Source organism: Carassius gibelio, chromosome B13 (assembly GCF_023724105.1).
Source record: "Carassius gibelio isolate Cgi1373 ecotype wild population from Czech Republic chromosome B13, carGib1.2-hapl.c, whole genome shotgun sequence".
NCBI classification, from domain to species: Eukaryota; Metazoa; Chordata; class Actinopteri; order Cypriniformes; family Cyprinidae; genus Carassius; species Carassius gibelio.
The window spans coordinates 1,799,256-1,817,481 of record NC_068408.1 but is presented as its reverse complement, the minus strand read 5'-3'; the positions used below and the strand labels follow the sequence as shown (position 1 = coordinate 1,817,481).

Sequence of the window (18,226 nt, the reverse complement as noted above, 5' to 3'; positions counted from 1 at the left end):
TAATTTGACCGGCAACAACTCTCTGTTACCAATAACATAATTACTTTCTGCGGGAGATAAACGGTGAGAGTAAAACATGCAAGGGTGCATCTTATTATCTGAGGAAAACCGCTGGGAAAGAACTGCTCCTACCCCCACCTCTGACGCATCGACCTCCACCACGAACTGACGAGAGGAATCAGGGGCAATCAGAATGGGAGCCGAAACGAAGTGACTCTTTAGTTTAGCAAATGCAGCTTCGGCTGCGTCTGACCACCTGAAGGCCATTCTGGGGGAGGTCAAGGCAGTCAGAGGTGCGGCTAGTCGGCTGAAGTTGCGAATAAAACGCCGGTAGAAATTGGCGAACCCCAGAAACTGCTGTAGGGCCTTACGGGAATCTGGACTTGGCCAATCCACCACAGCCTTAACCTTGTCAGGATCCATGCGAATTCCCTCAGACGAGACGATGTACCCTAGGAAGGAAACAGATTGTGTATGAAATTTGCATTTCTCCGCCTTGACAAAAAGACCATTCTCTAACAGCCGCTGAAGCACTCGTCTGACGTGTTGAACATGTTCCTGGAGAGACTAAGAAAATATCAATATGTCATCCAGGTAGACATATATGAACTGATCAACAATGTCTTTCAACACATCATTAACGAGTGCCTGGAAGACTGGAAAGCCCGAAGGGCATAACCAAGTATTCAAAGTGCCCTCTCGGGGTGTTAAAATTGGTGTTCCACTCATCTCCCTCCCTGATGCGGACCAAATGATAAGCATTACTCAAGTCCAATTTAGTGAAGACGGATGCTCCTTGCAACCTCTCGAAAGCCGAAGACATCAACGGCAAAGGATAGGTATTCTTAACCGTGATGTTGTTCAGCCCCCGGTATTCAATACAAGGTCGCAAGGAACCATCCTTCTTCCCCACAAAAAAGAACCCCGCCCCCGCTGGAGAAGAGGAAGGGCGAATGATCTTGGCTGCCAGAGAATCAGAAATGTATTTCTCCATGGCCTCCCTCTCGGGAACAGACAAAGAGTATAATTTGCCCTTAGGCGGAGACTTACCTGGCACTAGGTCTATAGCACAATCATAGGGACGATGTGGATGGAGAGAAGCAGCCCGGGACTTACTGAACACCTCTTTCAGGTCGAGATACTCCATGGGCACGTTAGAGAGATCCACAGTCTCATCCTGCAAAACAGAAACAGACACCGTGGGACAAGCAGACAAAAGACAAGACTTATGACAATTGGTGCTCCACTCAGTGACAGTACCCAGAATCCAGTTAATGCGGGGATTGTGTTTCCTGAGCCAGGGATGACCCAGGACGATGTGAGCGTGAGGTGAGTCCATGAGAAGGAACTGAGTCTCTTCGGAGTGGTTACCAGAGGTGGTGAGCGTGATGGAATCCATGATGTGTGAGAGAGCAGGTAGTAACTGTCCATTGAGTGCGCTGACGGAGATGGGGTGCTCGCAGTGATGGAGTACTCGAGTCCTGGACTCGGACTCGAGTCCGACTCGAGTCACTATTCTTTGGACTCGAGTCCGACTCGACACTCCATTATCTGGACTCGTGACTCGACTTGGACTCGCGGACTGATGACTCGTACTTGGACTCGGACTCGAGGATATATAAAACCGTACTTGAGCATTCATCACGTTGTTTGTGACTAAAAATGTTATAAAAAAAATATACACACTTCCTGTTTCGTGCCCAAGACCGGCCAGGATCTATTATTTTCCCTCACAGACACTGCTACCGCTCGCTCTCTTTGCTTGACAACACACTCACTGACGTCACTCACTTTACTTTCACTTTACTTTTTCTCCAAAGCGCTCGGGCACTTGCGGGAAAGGATGAAGCTGTTTGATTAGTTTCTGTCAAAAGACAGAACACTTGCGCATTCTGAAAAGTTTAGATGTTTTTAACTCGATGCTGTGCGGACGCGCCTGGAAAAAACGAGCGCGTTGCTTCCATTATGAGCGCGCATACTCAGGCTAAATCACTCGGTCACTCACACAAAAACGCTCTCTCTCTCTCTCGGCATGTCGTATTGATTTTTATGTTTTAAGTATCTTTAAAATACAGTGTCCTGAAAATGCTTGTTTCTTTTTTCACCGAGTGTATTTCTGTAATACAGTGTTAAAGGATTAGTTCACACAAAAATGAAAATGTCCTAATCATTTACTCCTCCCAATGCCATCCAGATTATCATTTTTGTTTTTTAAGGAAAACATTTCAGGATTTTTTCTTCATAAATTGGACTTCAATGCCTACCAACTCAGGTTTCTATTGTTTCCTCAAAAAAAAAAAAAAAAAAAAAAATCCAATATGGGACTCGAGACTCGACTCGGACTCGAACTCTGGTAATGGGGACTCGACTTGGACTCGACTCGGACTCTTCTTTGGTGACTCGGACTTGGACTCGGACTCGAACACTGAGACTCGAGACTCGACTTGGACTCGACAGTTGGTGACTCGACTACAACACTGGGTGCTCGAGGGAGGAAGTGGAGATGCCATGTTGCTGAGCGAAGTTATAATCCATGAAATTGCCCTCGGCCCCGGAATCCAGAAGTGCACTGCAGGTGACGTCGTTGGTGGCCCATCTCAGTCTTACCGGAAGGAGGGTAGATGGTGAGGACTTCTCAGCAGAGATCCCGCCCGATTGTAGCCTCGAGTTTACTATCGGGCCTGGTCTTTTACCGGGCAGTTTCTAATGATATGACAAGATGTTCCACAGTAGAGACAAAGGCCAAGGGACCTCCGCCGTTCCCTCTCCTCCCGGGAAAGCCATGCTCTCCCCACCTTCATGGGCTCAGGATCAGACGGTGGACTGACCACATCCACCGGACTGGCTCGAAGACCGCAGCGTCATTCTCCAGATTCCTCCATAGCCTCCACTCGTCGAAGGCGTGAATCGACACGTAATGCCAGCTCTACCAGGCCATTAAAAGTCTCAGGTAAGTCCAGGGTGTAGATCTCACGGTGGACGCGATCAGCCAGCCCATGCAGGAAAACGTCCCACTGCGTCTCCTCGTTCCACCGGCACTCCGCCGTGAGGGTGCGTAACTCGATGGCATAATCAGCGACCGTGCGGTTGCCTTGCTTGAGTGCGGTGAGTTTCCGGGCGACCTCCTTGCCCGCCACCGCATGGTCGAACACCCTCCTCATCTCGGCGGCGAGTGCCGTGAACGAGGAGCAGCACGGATCACGGTTCTCCCAGACCGCCGTTCCCCACAGCGCCGCCTTCCCCGCGAGAAGCGTGAGGACGAATGCCACTTTGGACTCCTCCCTCTCAAACGTTCGTGGCTGTAACGTGAAGTGGAGAGAAAACTTGTTGAGGAATGCTCTACAAAAGTCAGGCTCACCGGAATAAGTCTGTGGCACGGGGAGGCGGGGCTCCGAGATCTCCCGTTGTTCTGAAGGCGGTGGGGAACGGTCGGCGGGGCTAGCGCAGTGGGACCGTGAAGTTGTTGCATCTGTTGGGAGAGCTCGGACACCTGTGTTACCAGCGCCTGGACGGCGCGTCCGGTGGAAGAGATGCTCTCCTCCTGCTGATACATACGAGTTATGCTGTGGCTGATGAACTCGGTGAAAGCCGCTGAACTCGCTGCATCCATGATGATGGTCAGATCGTTCTGTCACGGAAAAGACTGGATGCAAGTGCAAGTTAATATCTCTTTAATAAGAGCTTTCCACAGAAAGAGTCATATATGCAGGAGAAGACAAGACAAACTAGCAGCAGGAGAGATGGCAACACAGGGACCTTGATGGGTGCTGGTGTTCGTGGTGAGTGGAGTCCGTGAAGTGATTGTGGCTGAAGTGATGAACGAGGTAATCCAGAACAAGAATCCACAAGAACTAACAGGCAACAGGAAACAGCGATGAGAAATCCAGAGCAGGAACAACTACACGAGGGACACAACAACACCAGGACTCCAAACAACGATCTGACAAACATAAGACGAAAGATAAGGCGTTAATATAGGCAAGATGTAATAAGCCGCAGCTGCTGCTGATCAGTAATCAGCAGCGACGCCCACACAGAACAATCAGGTGATACACCCCGCAACCTACACACAGACAACAAGATGACACCATGTATCTATGAACCGTGACAAACATATGATGGAAAGGTCAAAACAAAAATATTGCGGCACAAAGCACTTACAGAATGAGCATCATTCTGCAGTGAAGAAAAGTTTATTTTAAATTTAAGGACTAATATTCAACTGTATCTCACATTAAGCTATGGTATGTCTTCAGAACACTTGGAATATAGTGCATGAAAACTTTATTGTGCTGATTAACAGTAAAACTGAATAGTATACGAACAATATCGGATTTAAACAGGCCCTGTTAAAAGATTACTAACACAGGGGTCTTTAAATACTGCATGTTATATGTAGATTTTTTATGATCATGATTTGTGTCTGACGTCAATTAATAATTGATTCACAGCTAAACTGATCTGATCTGAGAGAGTGAAGAGTGTGTCATTTTCCTCTACAGGTTGTGGGATTGTGGTGTCACATATGAAGGTTGTTCTGCTCTGACTTCAGCTCTGAGATCAAACCCCTCACACCTGAGAGAACTGTATCTGTCTCTGAATAATCTAAGAGATTCAGTGAAGCTGCTTTCTGATGTACTACAGGATCCTCGCTGTAAACTGGAGAAACTGTGGTAAGATCTCTCTGATTGTCACAAGTCTTTTTCCTTAGTAAAACATCCTTTAATGTAAAATTAGCAATGTTCAGTAAACACACTATATTTCAGCAGAATTGACTCTGATTAAGTTAATTTCATTAATTTCTGTTACCACACAGGCTTTGCTTCTGATAATTTGATCAGGGCCGCTGCTGGCCAAATGTGTGTCCTAAGCAGGATTGCATTGTTGTGCCCCCCTTCCTCAAATATGATGATGGAAAAAAACACTTACTTTAGGGGTGAAAATATAACTTTAATCAAATTAAAAAGTAAATGAATAAATTGTATTATTAACAAATTACAGTTGTAGCTCTCTACATTTACCTGTGGCTATAACTTTATTATGACTCTAATTTATTTTATAGTCTCAAGCATTCAGAAATCATGCAAAAGGAAATTAAGCAGTTTAAATAAAACCATGGTTTAATTTTTATAAGGGTTGTGATATGCACGTTCTTTGTCATAAGAAATTATAAAGGGTGCAGGTTCATGTTCCTCTTATATCAGGGAGAGGTAAACTCGGTCCTGGAGGGACACAGTCCTGCAGAGTTTAGCTCAAACCCCAATTAAACACAGCTGAACACAGGGCCGGATCATGACACGGACCGATTTAAAGTCCTCCTCGGTGTAAATCATGTTCTGGGGAGAGCAGTATTTCGTCTGGGCAGATGTCCTCCTGTAGGTGTTTATTAGAGGAGCAAGTGACTGTTTCTCCAGACAGATCTGTGCTTATATCACTATGAAACAATATCTCACATTCAGCTCTGTGTGTGTGTTCAGTCCTGAAGCACATGACAGTTTCAAACAGCAGCATTGAGCATCAACATGCAGAAATCTCATTCTGTCAGCAGCAGTATGTGACAATGCTTGTCATTATATCTCCTCTCCTGCTCTGAGACCAGAGTCAATAACAAACTACACACACTTCAACTACAATTAACACTGTGTCATTGTTCTCTACAGGTTGAGAGATTGTGGTGTCACAGATGAAGGTTGTTCTGCTCTGGCTTCAGCTCTGAGATCAAACCCCTCACACCTGAGAGAACTGAATCTGTCGAGTAATAAACTAAGAGATTCTAGTTTGAAGTTACTCTCTGATCTGAAGAAGGATCCACGTTATAAACTGGAGACATTACTCTATTGTGAGTGTTTGTTTATTTCAAGTTTCTAAATTGAGTAACAGACTCCTGTGTGTGTGATTGGAGAATATAAGATAATAATTCAGCTCCACTTTAATCTCTGTACTTTAAATGTTTTTTAATTCTGTGATGTGACTGATTTTGAATATATGAATATTTTAATGTCTTACTGTGTCTCTGAGTGATAGTAGTTGTTGATCATTTACTGTTATTAATCTCTGTCTGTAATATGAATATACTGTGTGTTTTCTGAGCTGGATCTGCTGATGTGATGTGACAGCAGTAATGTCTCAGACTCATATGTGTCTGTCTGTGTGTTTTTTTGTAGGACTCTCAGTGTTTAGACGTCAGTTCAGTTTCCTCAGGATCAGCTGATGGTGAATAAGGAGCCGCTTCAGAGACGTCACAGACACACAATCAACACAGACTGTGTGATGGGGACACAAGAATTTAGAGATGTTCATTTTCCTGACTGACTCCTAACACTCGTTATCTAATTATTGACTGTTGACAAAATTAGAATGTTACATTAGATTTAAATTAAATTATATAATAATCTGTATGACCAAAACTCATTTTCACTGTAATAAGGAAAACGAAAAATCAAGTGATTGCACACGGATCTCATGGGAAACTTTTGTATTCGTGCAGAATGAGATGTTGATATATTTCTCTTTAAATACTTTTTATTTCTAAATGTTTATATGTTGTTTATAACAAATAATTTTATAGCTGCTTATATTTTCTGCTTTGTATTTTACTCAAAGTAAATTTGAATACCGTAAAATTTAAAGGATTTGCAGATGATTTTTTTTCTCTCAACACAATTTTGACTGATATGTGTACAGCAGATATTTTACATTTATTTATTATCCATGCAGCAAATGTTTAAAAAATAGCTTTGGGGAGAAAAAAAAGTTTTCATTATAACCGGTAGCTTAATGTAAAACATTGTCATGAATTTGCAAACCAATGTACAACCAGCTGGGAACAAAAGAGCTTGCTGTAATTGATTAATTCAGATTGCTGTTAGTTCATGTATTGCAAATAAAAATAAAATTAAAAAAAGATAAATCAAGAGTGATGTTCTGAGCTAATTTTAGCTTTCAGCACATATACTTTCACCTCAGATGCACTTCTGTAAATCTCACAGTTAATCGAAGTCTTGAAACTCATTTAATGAGACAAACCCTGTCTATAATATCTGCATCTCATTAGGCTTCGGTTAATAAGATACCAAACATCAAGGGAAATTTGAGATTAAGACTGTGATTTTTTTTTTTCCAGAGATGGATGATGAACTGAGGAAGACAAGTTGCATTTTTATTTATTTTATTATTTAAAAACATTATTATTATTATTTTAAATATTAAACATTTGAAAAAAAAGGAAAGATAAGCATAGATGCTGATTTGCACCTTTATATATTGGTAGTTAGTTTTAATCTGACTATATATTATATTTAGTTAAAATAATGCCTTAAAATGGTTATGTAGGGTAGAGCCGGGAAAAAACACTTCCCTCAAGAACTGTGTAATTTTTTAATGTGAAACACAAGTTAAATGTGTTCAGAAAATTCTAAACAGTTTTCATGTTATTGGATTTTTAATAACAACAAAACAACCCCCCAGTCTGACAAAGCACTTTACACATTTACTGACAATCAGAGGACAGACCGTTTTTGCTTAAAATTAAAAATAATATAATCAATAATTATGAATTACAAAATTATGATAGCCTATTTGAAATAACATTTTATTAGCTGATGCTAACTGACTTTCTACAAAACAACAAGCTTTATATCACTTTTTTTTCTAACTGCTGAAAAGTAGATAATTTACTGTGAAATCTGTTTTCTCTCCGGTACATCACCAGCGTAAGCTTCATATTGAATACTTCTACATCATTCTTACCAATATAGTTCATATTTATCTTGACATTATCTCAAGGATATTTTGGGAAAAACAGTAGGGGGCTTTGAATTTTTTATTTTTATTTTATATTATTATTATTATTTTCTAGAGATGTATGATGAACTGAGACAAAACACACATGCAGTATTTTTATTTATTTTAAAAACGTATTAAAATGTTCAACATTTTGAAGAAATTACGGGTTGAATAAGCAGCATGTTTGCACCTTTTTAAATATGTAGTTACTTTTAATCCATGTACATATTTTTTTTATTTAGATATAGTAATATAAAGTAAATAAATGTTATTAGGGATATTAAACGTTGAGTACCACTCAGGACTGTTTTAGGAAACGCGTTTGACCCTGCGCGCTTTCTGTTCAGCGTCCCGTTGCTAAGAGACGCGTCCAAACTCTCCGAGTTACTCAGCGCAACACAAAACATAAACAAGAAGTAAATAATAAACACAAATCAATAGATTTCTTTATAACGTCAACTTTAACCGCGGAGCTGCTGCTCTGAAATGGATCTTCGCATCCGACAATATTTATCAAAAGCTCAGGAGAAAAGAGGTAATTATGTGTTTATTATTTTATTATCTTACTTTGTTAGTTAGTGTTAGTTTTATTATCTTATATTGAAATCGCTAGCAGTGTTTGGATGATTTTAAACACCTAACATTATTCCTAAAATATAATGTTATTATAGTGAATTATTTCTTTAGGAATTATGTTCTTGTGATATTTCTGTTTCTTGTGATATTAAAACAGGAGTCTGTATAATAAAGTCAGATCGAGGTGTGTTTGTGTTGTCAGATGCTGTGTTTGTGAGGAAAGCGTATGATCTGATCCGAGCTCCAGCTCCAGCAGCGTCTGATGGAAGATCTCTGTCTGATCTCTGTGTGCTGTGTGCTGAACAATCTCTACAGGTGCCACAATAAACCATCAGCACATCCTGAGATATTAATCAGACACGCTTTCTGCTTTCTGCTTCATTTCAGACAGAACTTTTACCTGGATTCACTCTATATTTATTCAATACACATGCACGGATTATTCATCTGTATAGTTCTTGATAGTTTCATTAATTTCAGTAAAGTGGCAGCTGTTCATTATAGCTACTGTAGTAAGTTATGAGCTCAAACCTTTTCGTGCTTGAATGTCAGTAAAAATACAGTGTACTGAGAATCTGCTCATCCTGAGGGCATCCAAGATCAGGATGAGTTTGTTTCTTCATCAGGTTTGTAGAAATGCAGTATTGCATCAGTGTCTCATCAATGGATGCTCTGCAGTGAATGGGTGCCGTCAGAATGAGAGTCCAAACAGCTGATAAAAACAACACAATAATCCACAGCACTCCAGTCCATCAGTTAACATCTGGAGAAGACAAAAGATTAAACAAATCCAGCATTAAGATGTTTATAATCCATAATAACACTTCCTCCAGTGAAAAAGTGTTCTGGTCCGACAGCTCTAAACTAATATGTGGCTGGATTTTAATGTGACATTAACTGATGTACTGGAGTGCTGTGGATTATTGTGATGTTTTTATCAGCTTTTTGGACTTTCATTCTGACGGCACCCATTCACTGCAGAGCATTCATTGATGAGACACTGGTGCAAAACATTTCGACAAATCTGAAACAAAAATCATCTACATCTCAGAGGGTCTGAAGATGAGCACATTTTCATGGATTAACTATTCCTTTAAGTCTTCATTGATAATGAAAGTAAACCAGTGTTTCTGGTTTGAAGAAATCTAAAGTTCTTGCTGGATACACATGAGGCTTTATTTCAAGAAAGGACCGTAGCGTAGGATAAGCTTCTTTCCTGCTAGTTGCTTGAACACACACCTGAGAAACGCTGCTGAATTCACCCTCCTGCTGCATCTCAGTGTGTGACAGCGAGCTTTGAGTTTCACAGTAATGCAGCTGAAGACATAACGCTGGGTTAGACAACAGCCACGGCTCTCTGCTGCACTCTCACGCCTCCACCGCACTTCTGTGTAGCGCAGGTGTATTGTAACAATGGCTTATCTCAAAATGTGCCGTCGTTTAATAGAGTAAGAGTCTCACAGAAACATGTCTATATTTCAACCCATAAAAGGAATTATTATATTTTGCCTTTAAGAAAAATAAAACCTTTTTACCAGATTTGTATTGAAATGTGTAGAAATAATCCCTCACATGCTGACACAGTTCAAATGTCACATTCGACCAACATAAAAAAGCAATCATTTAAAGCGTTCCTTCCTGAGAAGAGAAAGTCTGACAAATAGAGCTGAGCAGGCTTTTGCTCAGTGACTTGTGAAGTTAAAAAAATCTAAAAATCTAAAAAAATACCTAAATAGATAAGCGAGCAGTATAACTCTTATACAGAGACAGCATGGGTTATGAGTATTGTGAATTCATTCCCCTCAGAAGTGTAGAAGTGTATAATATATATACTATATATCACGCTGGTCTGATGTAAGCTGAACACAGGAGCTTGTGCTGAATCTCCTGCTTTTTGCACCCAAGCACTTTACAAAGTTCCAAGGGCCATTATGTGCCATATTTATTGCCAGCTGGGAGATATGTTTGAGGCTTAGGGCTTTCATTAGTTGAGACGTTTCTGATGCCAAGAATTTAGGTGACATGACTCACAATTGATTTTACATTAGCATGTCTCAGCTGTGATTGTTTATATTGTTGCAAAATGTACATGTTACTGTAGGTTATTGTATATAACATATCTATATATGAAGTTAGATTTTACCTACATTCAGACAGAACATATGCACAAAGAAATCATAAACATTAAAGCTGCTTTGAAGCTGTTTTGAACCAATGTATATTGTTCATTTAACTGAACTTGAGTAATGAAAAAAAAGCATAATGTGCACACAGATATATAGCATATTTTTAAAAATATGCTATACACTAAGTTTTGTGCATATAATAAAATGCATTTAAAGTTTTTGATCTGAGCTTGTGTGTGGTGATCTAGTATGGTGATTAAGTATCTTTGTTGTGTTGGGTGTTGTGTTGTCAGCTGGGCTGTTGGGAGATCACACAGGACTGTTTGATGATGTACTTGGAAGGGAAACCTCCAGTCAATCAGTTCCTGTGTCGGGCGTATCTGTGCCAGGGTCAGCTCATCTCCTCACACTCCATTAACACAGCGGTAAGTCCAAACCGTCTGCTGGACTCATTAAAGAACATCAGTCTTTGACCTCTGAACTCTAAACATGTCAATCTGAGAACATATAACATGTTCTTTATAATGAGAGGAAACTCTGGAAACACAGGATCTCACAGAGACTTTTTTCACTGGAGACAGTAAACAAACACTTACTTCCCAAGTTCCCAAGTTAAATTTAATTAATTTTCTCCATAGGGAATTAATATTTCACAATGACTTATAAACTTTTCAAAGACAGACATATTGTGGTTGATGCATTCGAGTCAAAATACTTCAGTGCTGAATAAATCTGTCCCTCACATCTTTAATTGTGTTCCTATTTGTGTCGTTGTTTTATTTCCAGGAGGACTTGGATAAGGCTGTGATGTACTATCTGAAGGCCATTGAGATTGCCAAAGACAAGTCCAGGTAGAGTAAACTAAAGAACAGAGAACAGATGATAGAAACGTCTCGGTTACGTACGTAACCCTCGTTCCATGATGGAGGGAATGGAGACGTTATGTCGAACGACATATGGGGTCTTACTTGTAAGGCCAATCATCACTGAGTTTAAGAGTAAACGGCAATGAAAATTGGCTAGTGGATTTAACATACCTGAAGGCGACAGGTGCATCCACTCATTAGGTTTTACGCTGAGGAGCCGAGAACGTGTCCCGGCAACAGCGAACGGTTCAAGGTTGTGGCATGGGGACATAACGTCTCCGTGCCCTCCATCAGGGAACGGGGGTTACGTATGTAACCGAGACATTCCCTATCTGTTGGTCACTATGAGTTATGTCGAACGACATATGGGGTCCTATGGAAAACTCCACAACCCGAACACCGTCACAACCCTGTGGCGCTGCAATTGTTTGCAAGCCCTGGCATGCCACAAAAGCTACGCTTAAGGTCGTAACCTTCCCAAAGCCCCAGCGCAAATTCACTGACCTCGGTACCAAGGGGCCAAAGGGTGAGTACATCGCTGCTGGAGAAGGCCACACTGCTGTTCCGCCCTCACAAAGTTAGTGGAAGGGATTTCAACCTTCGGTGAAAGATTGCTTCAAATCGTCCCTATTTGTTCTTTCAGCTTGGCAAGACAATGGGGAAGCGAGTCTAGGAAGAGGCCGCTACAGAGACCACATCCTACCCATAGGGGGGTGACATGGAAATACTGAAATGGACTGACCCAGGGGCCAGTACTACATATGGAAAGGCTCTCTGAGGCAGGTCCTACCTTAGAGTAGGGATGGAACAGCTGCCAGAAAAGACTGACAGAACGGGTCTGTCAAGGGAAGACACGGGTTTGCCAAGAGGGAAACCTTACCGTGGAAGAAAACACATATGGTATTACCTACCATACCTACAGTACTGGGCCTGGCGACAGACTGCTCAGCCAAGTCTGACCGCCGAGGGTGCTGGAGGATGCTTGACCAGGGTACGCCAACTGGGGAACTCTACTGGGAGAAGAAAGGCATTTGAATCCCCGTGTTAACAGTGTACCACCCAGCCAGCTCTTCCTACCAATTACCTGTTACCCAACACACAGGAAGAAACTGGCTCTATACGAAGGTTGTAGAACCTTGCACAGGTGTAAGGTGTCTCCCAGCCCGCAGCTCAACAAATGTCTGCCAGAGAGGCACCGTGTGCCAGTGCATAGGAGGAAGCCACACCCCCAGGGGGCACGGCTCGCCTTGGGAAAAGTACGCCGAGGCGATGGCATCCACTATCCAGTGGGCCAACCTCTGCTAGGAGACAGCCTTCCCCTTCTGCTGACCTCCAAAGCAGACCAGGAGCTACTCAGAGCTTCTGAAGCTCTGGGTGCAGTCCACGTATATGCAAAGCGCTCTTACGGGACACAGCAACGCCAAGGATGGACCTTCCTACTCCAGGGGCAGCATTTGCAGGTTCACCCACTGGTCTCAGAAGGGGGTGGTGGGAACCTTGGGCATGTATCCAGGCCGGGGTATCAGGACAACGTGAGAGTAGGCCGGCCTGAACACAAGGCACTCTTCACTTACTGAAAATGCTTGCTAGTCCCCGACCCTCTGATGGAAGTGAGCGCGACCAGGAGTGCTTTCTTGAGAGACAGGAACTTAAGCTCGACTGAATCCAGTGGCTCAAAGGGACCCCTCTGAAGTCCCGCCAGAACAATAGAGAGGTCCCAGGGGGGAACCAGGGGTGTCCTAGGAGGATTTAACCTTCTGGCACCCCTCAGGAACCTAACGATCAGGTCATGCCTCCCCTGACAATGCAGCCACCAAAAACCAGGTCCGGGTGGGCTAGTAAGGCACAACCAACAGGACCTGTTCCTCGTCCTCCCTGACCTTGCACAGCATCTGTGTGAGCAGGCACACTGGGGGAAACGCATACTTGTGAGAGCCAGAGGCCAGCTGTGTGCCAGTGCATCCATGCCCAGGGGGTCCTGGGACAGGGAACAGTACCGCTGGGAAGCTGGGACTCGTGGGAAGCAATCAGGTCTACCTGGACTTCCCCGAATCGACTCCAGGTCAGCCCCAACTGACTGAGGTGCTGGAGCACCAAGTCCCATTGATCGCACAACTCCTCTCGGGACCGGGCCATAATGAGCCAGTCGTCGAGATAGTTGAGGATCCTGATGCCCACTTTCCAGAGTGGGGCAAGGTCGCCCTCCACGACCTTCGTGAAGACACGGGGGGACAGGGAGAGCCCGAAGGGGAGGACCTTATACTGGCATGCCTGACCCTCGAATGCAAACCGCAGAACAGTCTGTAGCGAGGGAGGGTCGAGACATGAAGTACGCATCTTTCAGGTAGATCACTGCAAACCAGTCCTGGGGCTGAACGCATTTGATAATCTGTTTCTGCGTCAACATCTTGAACGGGAGCTTGAGCAGGGCCCGATTAAAGACTCGCAGATCCAGGATAGGTCGAAGGCCACCTATTTTCTTGGGTACGATGAAGTAAGGGCTGTAAAAGCCTGTCCTCATCTCGGCTGGAGGGACCGGCTCGATTGCATCCTTCGCCAGCAGGACAGCAATCTCCTCGTGCAAGACAGAGGCATCCCGGACTGCCACCGCAGACTCGAGCACGCCATTGAACTTGGGAGGTTGCCGGGCGAACTGAATTGCATTACCATTTCGGACCATCCGAATGAGACAGCGTGACGGGTTGGGTAGCACAAGCCACGCTCCCAAACTCCGTACAAGTGGCACCAAAGGGACAGTCGACATACCTGCAGTGGTGCAGTGATGGGGAGTTGTGTCGGATGGCCCAGAAGGCGTCGTGGGTGAGAATGAGGCGGCAGTGCGTCGCTCATCGTCAACCCGCAGGCCTTGCAACCTCTTGACCACTGGCAAAAGGGGGCGTCGTGGGTGAGAATGAGGTGGCAGTGCGTCGCTCATCGTCAACCCGCAGGCCTTGCAACTCGGAGGAAAGGGAAATTGTTGCAAGGCCCGCGGGTTGATGATGAGCGAACAGAAGAAACAAAAACTGAGGATTCTCCACCCGGCCCTCCTCCGGGGGAAGGAGTGGCGCTGTCTCCACCAGCTCCTGAAGAGCAGTCTCCCACATCTCTGAGTTGCCCGTGTCAGGGCCGCTTAGCCGTCTTCCTAGAGGACTTCGCTGCCATGAGTGACAGGGGGGGCGCCGCTCTCCTGCTGGTGTACTGGTGTCTTTTGTCTTTTGATGATTGCATCTTTGACGAATCTGAGCATGCTTCGAGACATTACTGAGATCTCATCTGAAACTCTAGAGGAGATTACAAGACTCTGAGAAGAAGGAGAAACTATTGGGAGGTAAAATAATGATTTTTTTACACATGTATTTTGTGGAAACCGTGATACAATTTATTTTTCAGGATTCTTTGATCAATAAAAAGTTCAAAAGAACAGCATTTGAAATAGAAATCTTATGTAACATTATACATGTTTTTACCTTTACCTATGATCAATTTAATGCAGTTCTTGTTGAATAAAGTATATTTTGTTTTCTTTCTTTTGTAAAATATGATTTTCTTCACACTTTTGGTAATGTATCACAGTTTCCACAAAAAAATTGTGCAGCACAACTGTGTTCAACATTGATAATAATCAGAAATGTTTCTTGAGCAGTAAATCATCATATTAGAATGATTTCTGAAGATCATGTGACACTGAAGACTGGAGGAATGATGCTGAAAATACAGCTGCACATCACAGAAATAAATTACACTTTAACACAGATTCACACAGAAAACAGCTGTTTAAAACTAATAATATTTAAAAGAAATTTTACACTATTTTTTGATTCATTAAATGCAGCCTTGGTGAGCAGAAGAGACTTCTTTTAGAAAAACAAAATCTAAAAAAAAAAAAAAAAAAAATTGTGAAATATTTTTTTCTTAACCGCAGTTTTCCTTCTCCTAAATACATATACACCTTTTACACCCTTTGAAACACCTTGTAACAGCCTCTGATATAGAAATGGAATAGTTTGAGGCTTTAACACGAGTGTCGAGGTTTTATATATTTAAGCAGGATGCCAGATCATCAGTCATAAACACTAAGCAACTCCTCGTAGAGTTAACTTTGAAATATTAACACTAGGAAAGTAACACACTATCAAGGGATGTCTAGCACGCAGGGCTCGGATGTATGATGTTATATCTACTGTAAACTTGTAATTGTTGGATGATGGATGTGTAGTCCCTGCTTTACTGCTTCTGTAGCGGCTCTTCAGAGGGAATACAGTTCAGATACTCGCTGCTAAAACACGCCGTTCTCTGGTGGATAAATTAGTGACTCCAGAATAGAGTCCTCAGTCCTGCAGTAATTGCTTTATATCTCATGGACATTGAGGCTTCCTGTGGCTCTTTGAAAGGCTCATGCACTCATTACTCATTCACACGCTTTGAGATCTAAGGTCGCTTGCAGTATAAATTGAGATGTAGTGAGAAATCGGATTCTGATCTTCCCAACAGAGATATCTTAAATAATTAATCTGACTAATTTAATTCCTGTCTCTTTCTGCTTCTCCTCTGTTTCATTCTTTCTTCATTAGATATCATTTCCTGGTGTTCAACGCCTCGCTGTTGTATCTGCAGTCTGTCAGACAGTTCATGAGGCCTGGACAGAGACGGCTCCTGGTTTCTTCTCTCACGCAGGTCCTCGAGGCTCTAGAGGAGGTTCAGGATCCTGATCACACATGGAGAGCTGAGCTGATGCTGTAGGTGGCTTCACCTTTGATGTTAAATTACTGTTTTATGCACACGATGTGAGTGAATATCAAGAAACCAGTCAAGAAGTCCATAATTTGGTACAGAGTCATAGAAAAGAAAAATGCAATCATAGCATACATAAAGAAAATAAAGCATGTTTAGATTTTTTTTTTGATGATCTCAAATCTTCTCCTTTCAAATTCTCCTTTCTGTTTATGCAAATCAAGTATTTCCATGTATTTCGATTATACAGCTTTAACATAAACAAATAAACTCAGTCATACATAAATGAAACTTTTTAACTAAATAAATTCAATTGTTTTCACAATGACCCGATTTGTATGAAAGTTTTGTTAACACTTTACTTAAAGCCTTTATGTATATTGCATTATAAAATGGTTACTACAGGCTGAGGCTATAATGCATTATAATTAACTATAATTTAAAATGCATAGTGTAACAATTAATTTATAATTAATTAACTGTGGTAACAGTTATTCATGAGATTGTACAAAGCAACACAATTGTAAGGTGCAACACGAGGCATAATTCATGCATTAATGCACTATACATAAAGGCTTTAAGTAAAGTGTTACCAAAGTTTCTTTTCTGTCACTTTTCTTTCTCAGAATTGCAAGCTTATATCTCACAATCCTGAGGATACAAGAATTGTGCTTTATAATGTTAGAATTTCAGGATATAGACTTGTGAGATAAGAAGTCGAATTATCTTTTCATTTTGTTATTCAGTGGCAGAAATGGTTTTAGATGTATGCTGATTCTAAGCAATTTCAATAAATGCATTTTGAAAAACGAATTATGCAAAAAGCTAATAATAAATTTTGCAATTAAATCTGACCAGTTGCATTTATGCATGACTGACAAATATCCATCCATCCATCCATCTTCTTCCGCTTAACCCGGGGCCGGGTCGCAGGGGCAGCAGTCTAAGCAAGGATGCCCAGACTTCCCTCTCCCTAGACACTTCCTCCAGCTCTTCCGGGGGGATACCGAGGCGTTCCCAGGCCAGACAAGAGACATAATCTCTGCAGCGTGTCCTCGGTCTTTCCCGGGGCCTCCTCCCTATGGGACGTGCCCGAAACACCTTCCCAGGAAGGCGTCCAGGAGGCATCCGGAACAGATGCCCGAGCCACCTCAGCTGGCTCCTCTCGATGTGAGGAGCACCAGCTCTACTCTGAGCTCCTCCCGAGTGGCAGATCTCCTCACCCTATCTCTAAGGGAGCGCCCAGCCACTCTGCGGAGAAAGCTCATTTCGGCCGCCTGTATCCGGGATCTTGTCCTTTCGGTCATGACCCACAGCTCATGACCATAGGTGAGAGTAGGAACGTAGATTGACCGGTAAATCGAAAGCTTGGAGCTCAGCTCCTTCTTCACCACGACAGACAGGTACATCGACCGCATCACTGCAGAAGCTGCACCTATCCGCCTGTCAATCTCCCGCTCCATCCTTCCCTCACTCGTAAACAAGACCCCAAGATACTTGAACTCCTCCACTTGAGGCAGGAGCTCTCCACCAACCTGAAGGGGAAATGCCACCTTTTTCTAGCTGAGAACCATGGCCTCGGAAGGTCCTGGCCTGATGAAGCCAACATGACAACATCATCTGCAAAAAGCAGAGACGAAATCACGTGGTCCCCAAACCGGACACCCTCTGGCCCCTGGCTGCGCCTAGTAATCCTGTCCATAAAAATAATGAACAGGACTGGTGATAAAGGGCAGCCCTGCCAGAGTCCAACATGCACCGGGAACAAGTCTGACTTACAGCTGTCAATGCGAACGAAGCTCCTGCTCCGGTCATACAGGGACCGGACAGCCCTTTACAGAGGGCGCCTGTCATAGACTTTCCCAGGAAGGCTGAGGAGTGTGATTCCTCTGTAGTTGGAACACACCCTCCGGTCCTCTTTCTTGAAAAGAGGGACCACTACCCTGGTTTGCCATTCCAGAGGCACTGTCCCAGACCGCCACGCGATGCTGCAGAGATGTGTCAGCCAAGACAGCCCCACAACATCCAGGGACTTGAGGTACTCAGGGTGGATCTCATCCACCCCTGGTGCCTTGCCAACAAGAAGCTTCTTAACTACCTCGGTGACTTCAGCTTGGGTGATGGACAAGTCCATCTCTGAGC

The 18,226-nt window shown here is 43.1% G+C and overlaps 2 protein-coding genes across 3 annotated transcripts in view; both read left to right on the top strand.

Moving 5' to 3' along the window:
* The window catches only part of LOC127969946 (NACHT, LRR and PYD domains-containing protein 12-like), a 150,310-nt gene extending 143,396 nt beyond the window's left edge, over positions 1–6,914 (top strand). The window contains exons 21-23 of one of the 2 annotated variants that reach the window (XM_052572117.1): positions 4,503–4,673; positions 5,661–5,839; positions 6,165–6,914. In XM_052572117.1, coding sequence (XP_052428077.1) covers positions 4,503–4,673; positions 5,661–5,839; positions 6,165–6,166 — 352 coding nt within the window. In that variant the 3' untranslated portion in view covers positions 6,167–6,914. The remainder of the gene's footprint in view (positions 1–4,502; positions 4,674–5,660; positions 5,840–6,164) is intronic. The other variant, XM_052572118.1, reaches the window with a different exon arrangement.
* Positions 6,915–8,089: 1,175 nt separating this feature from the next.
* The window catches only part of LOC127970444 (cilia- and flagella-associated protein 46), a 69,183-nt gene continuing 59,046 nt past the window's right edge, over positions 8,090–18,226 (top strand). The window contains exons 1-5 of the mRNA XM_052573036.1: positions 8,090–8,320; positions 8,564–8,676; positions 10,781–10,912; positions 11,274–11,338; positions 15,925–16,089. Of these exons, the coding sequence (XP_052428996.1) occupies positions 8,272–8,320; positions 8,564–8,676; positions 10,781–10,912; positions 11,274–11,338; positions 15,925–16,089 (524 nt within the window). The 5' untranslated portion in view covers positions 8,090–8,271. The remainder of the gene's footprint in view (positions 8,321–8,563; positions 8,677–10,780; positions 10,913–11,273; positions 11,339–15,924; positions 16,090–18,226) is intronic.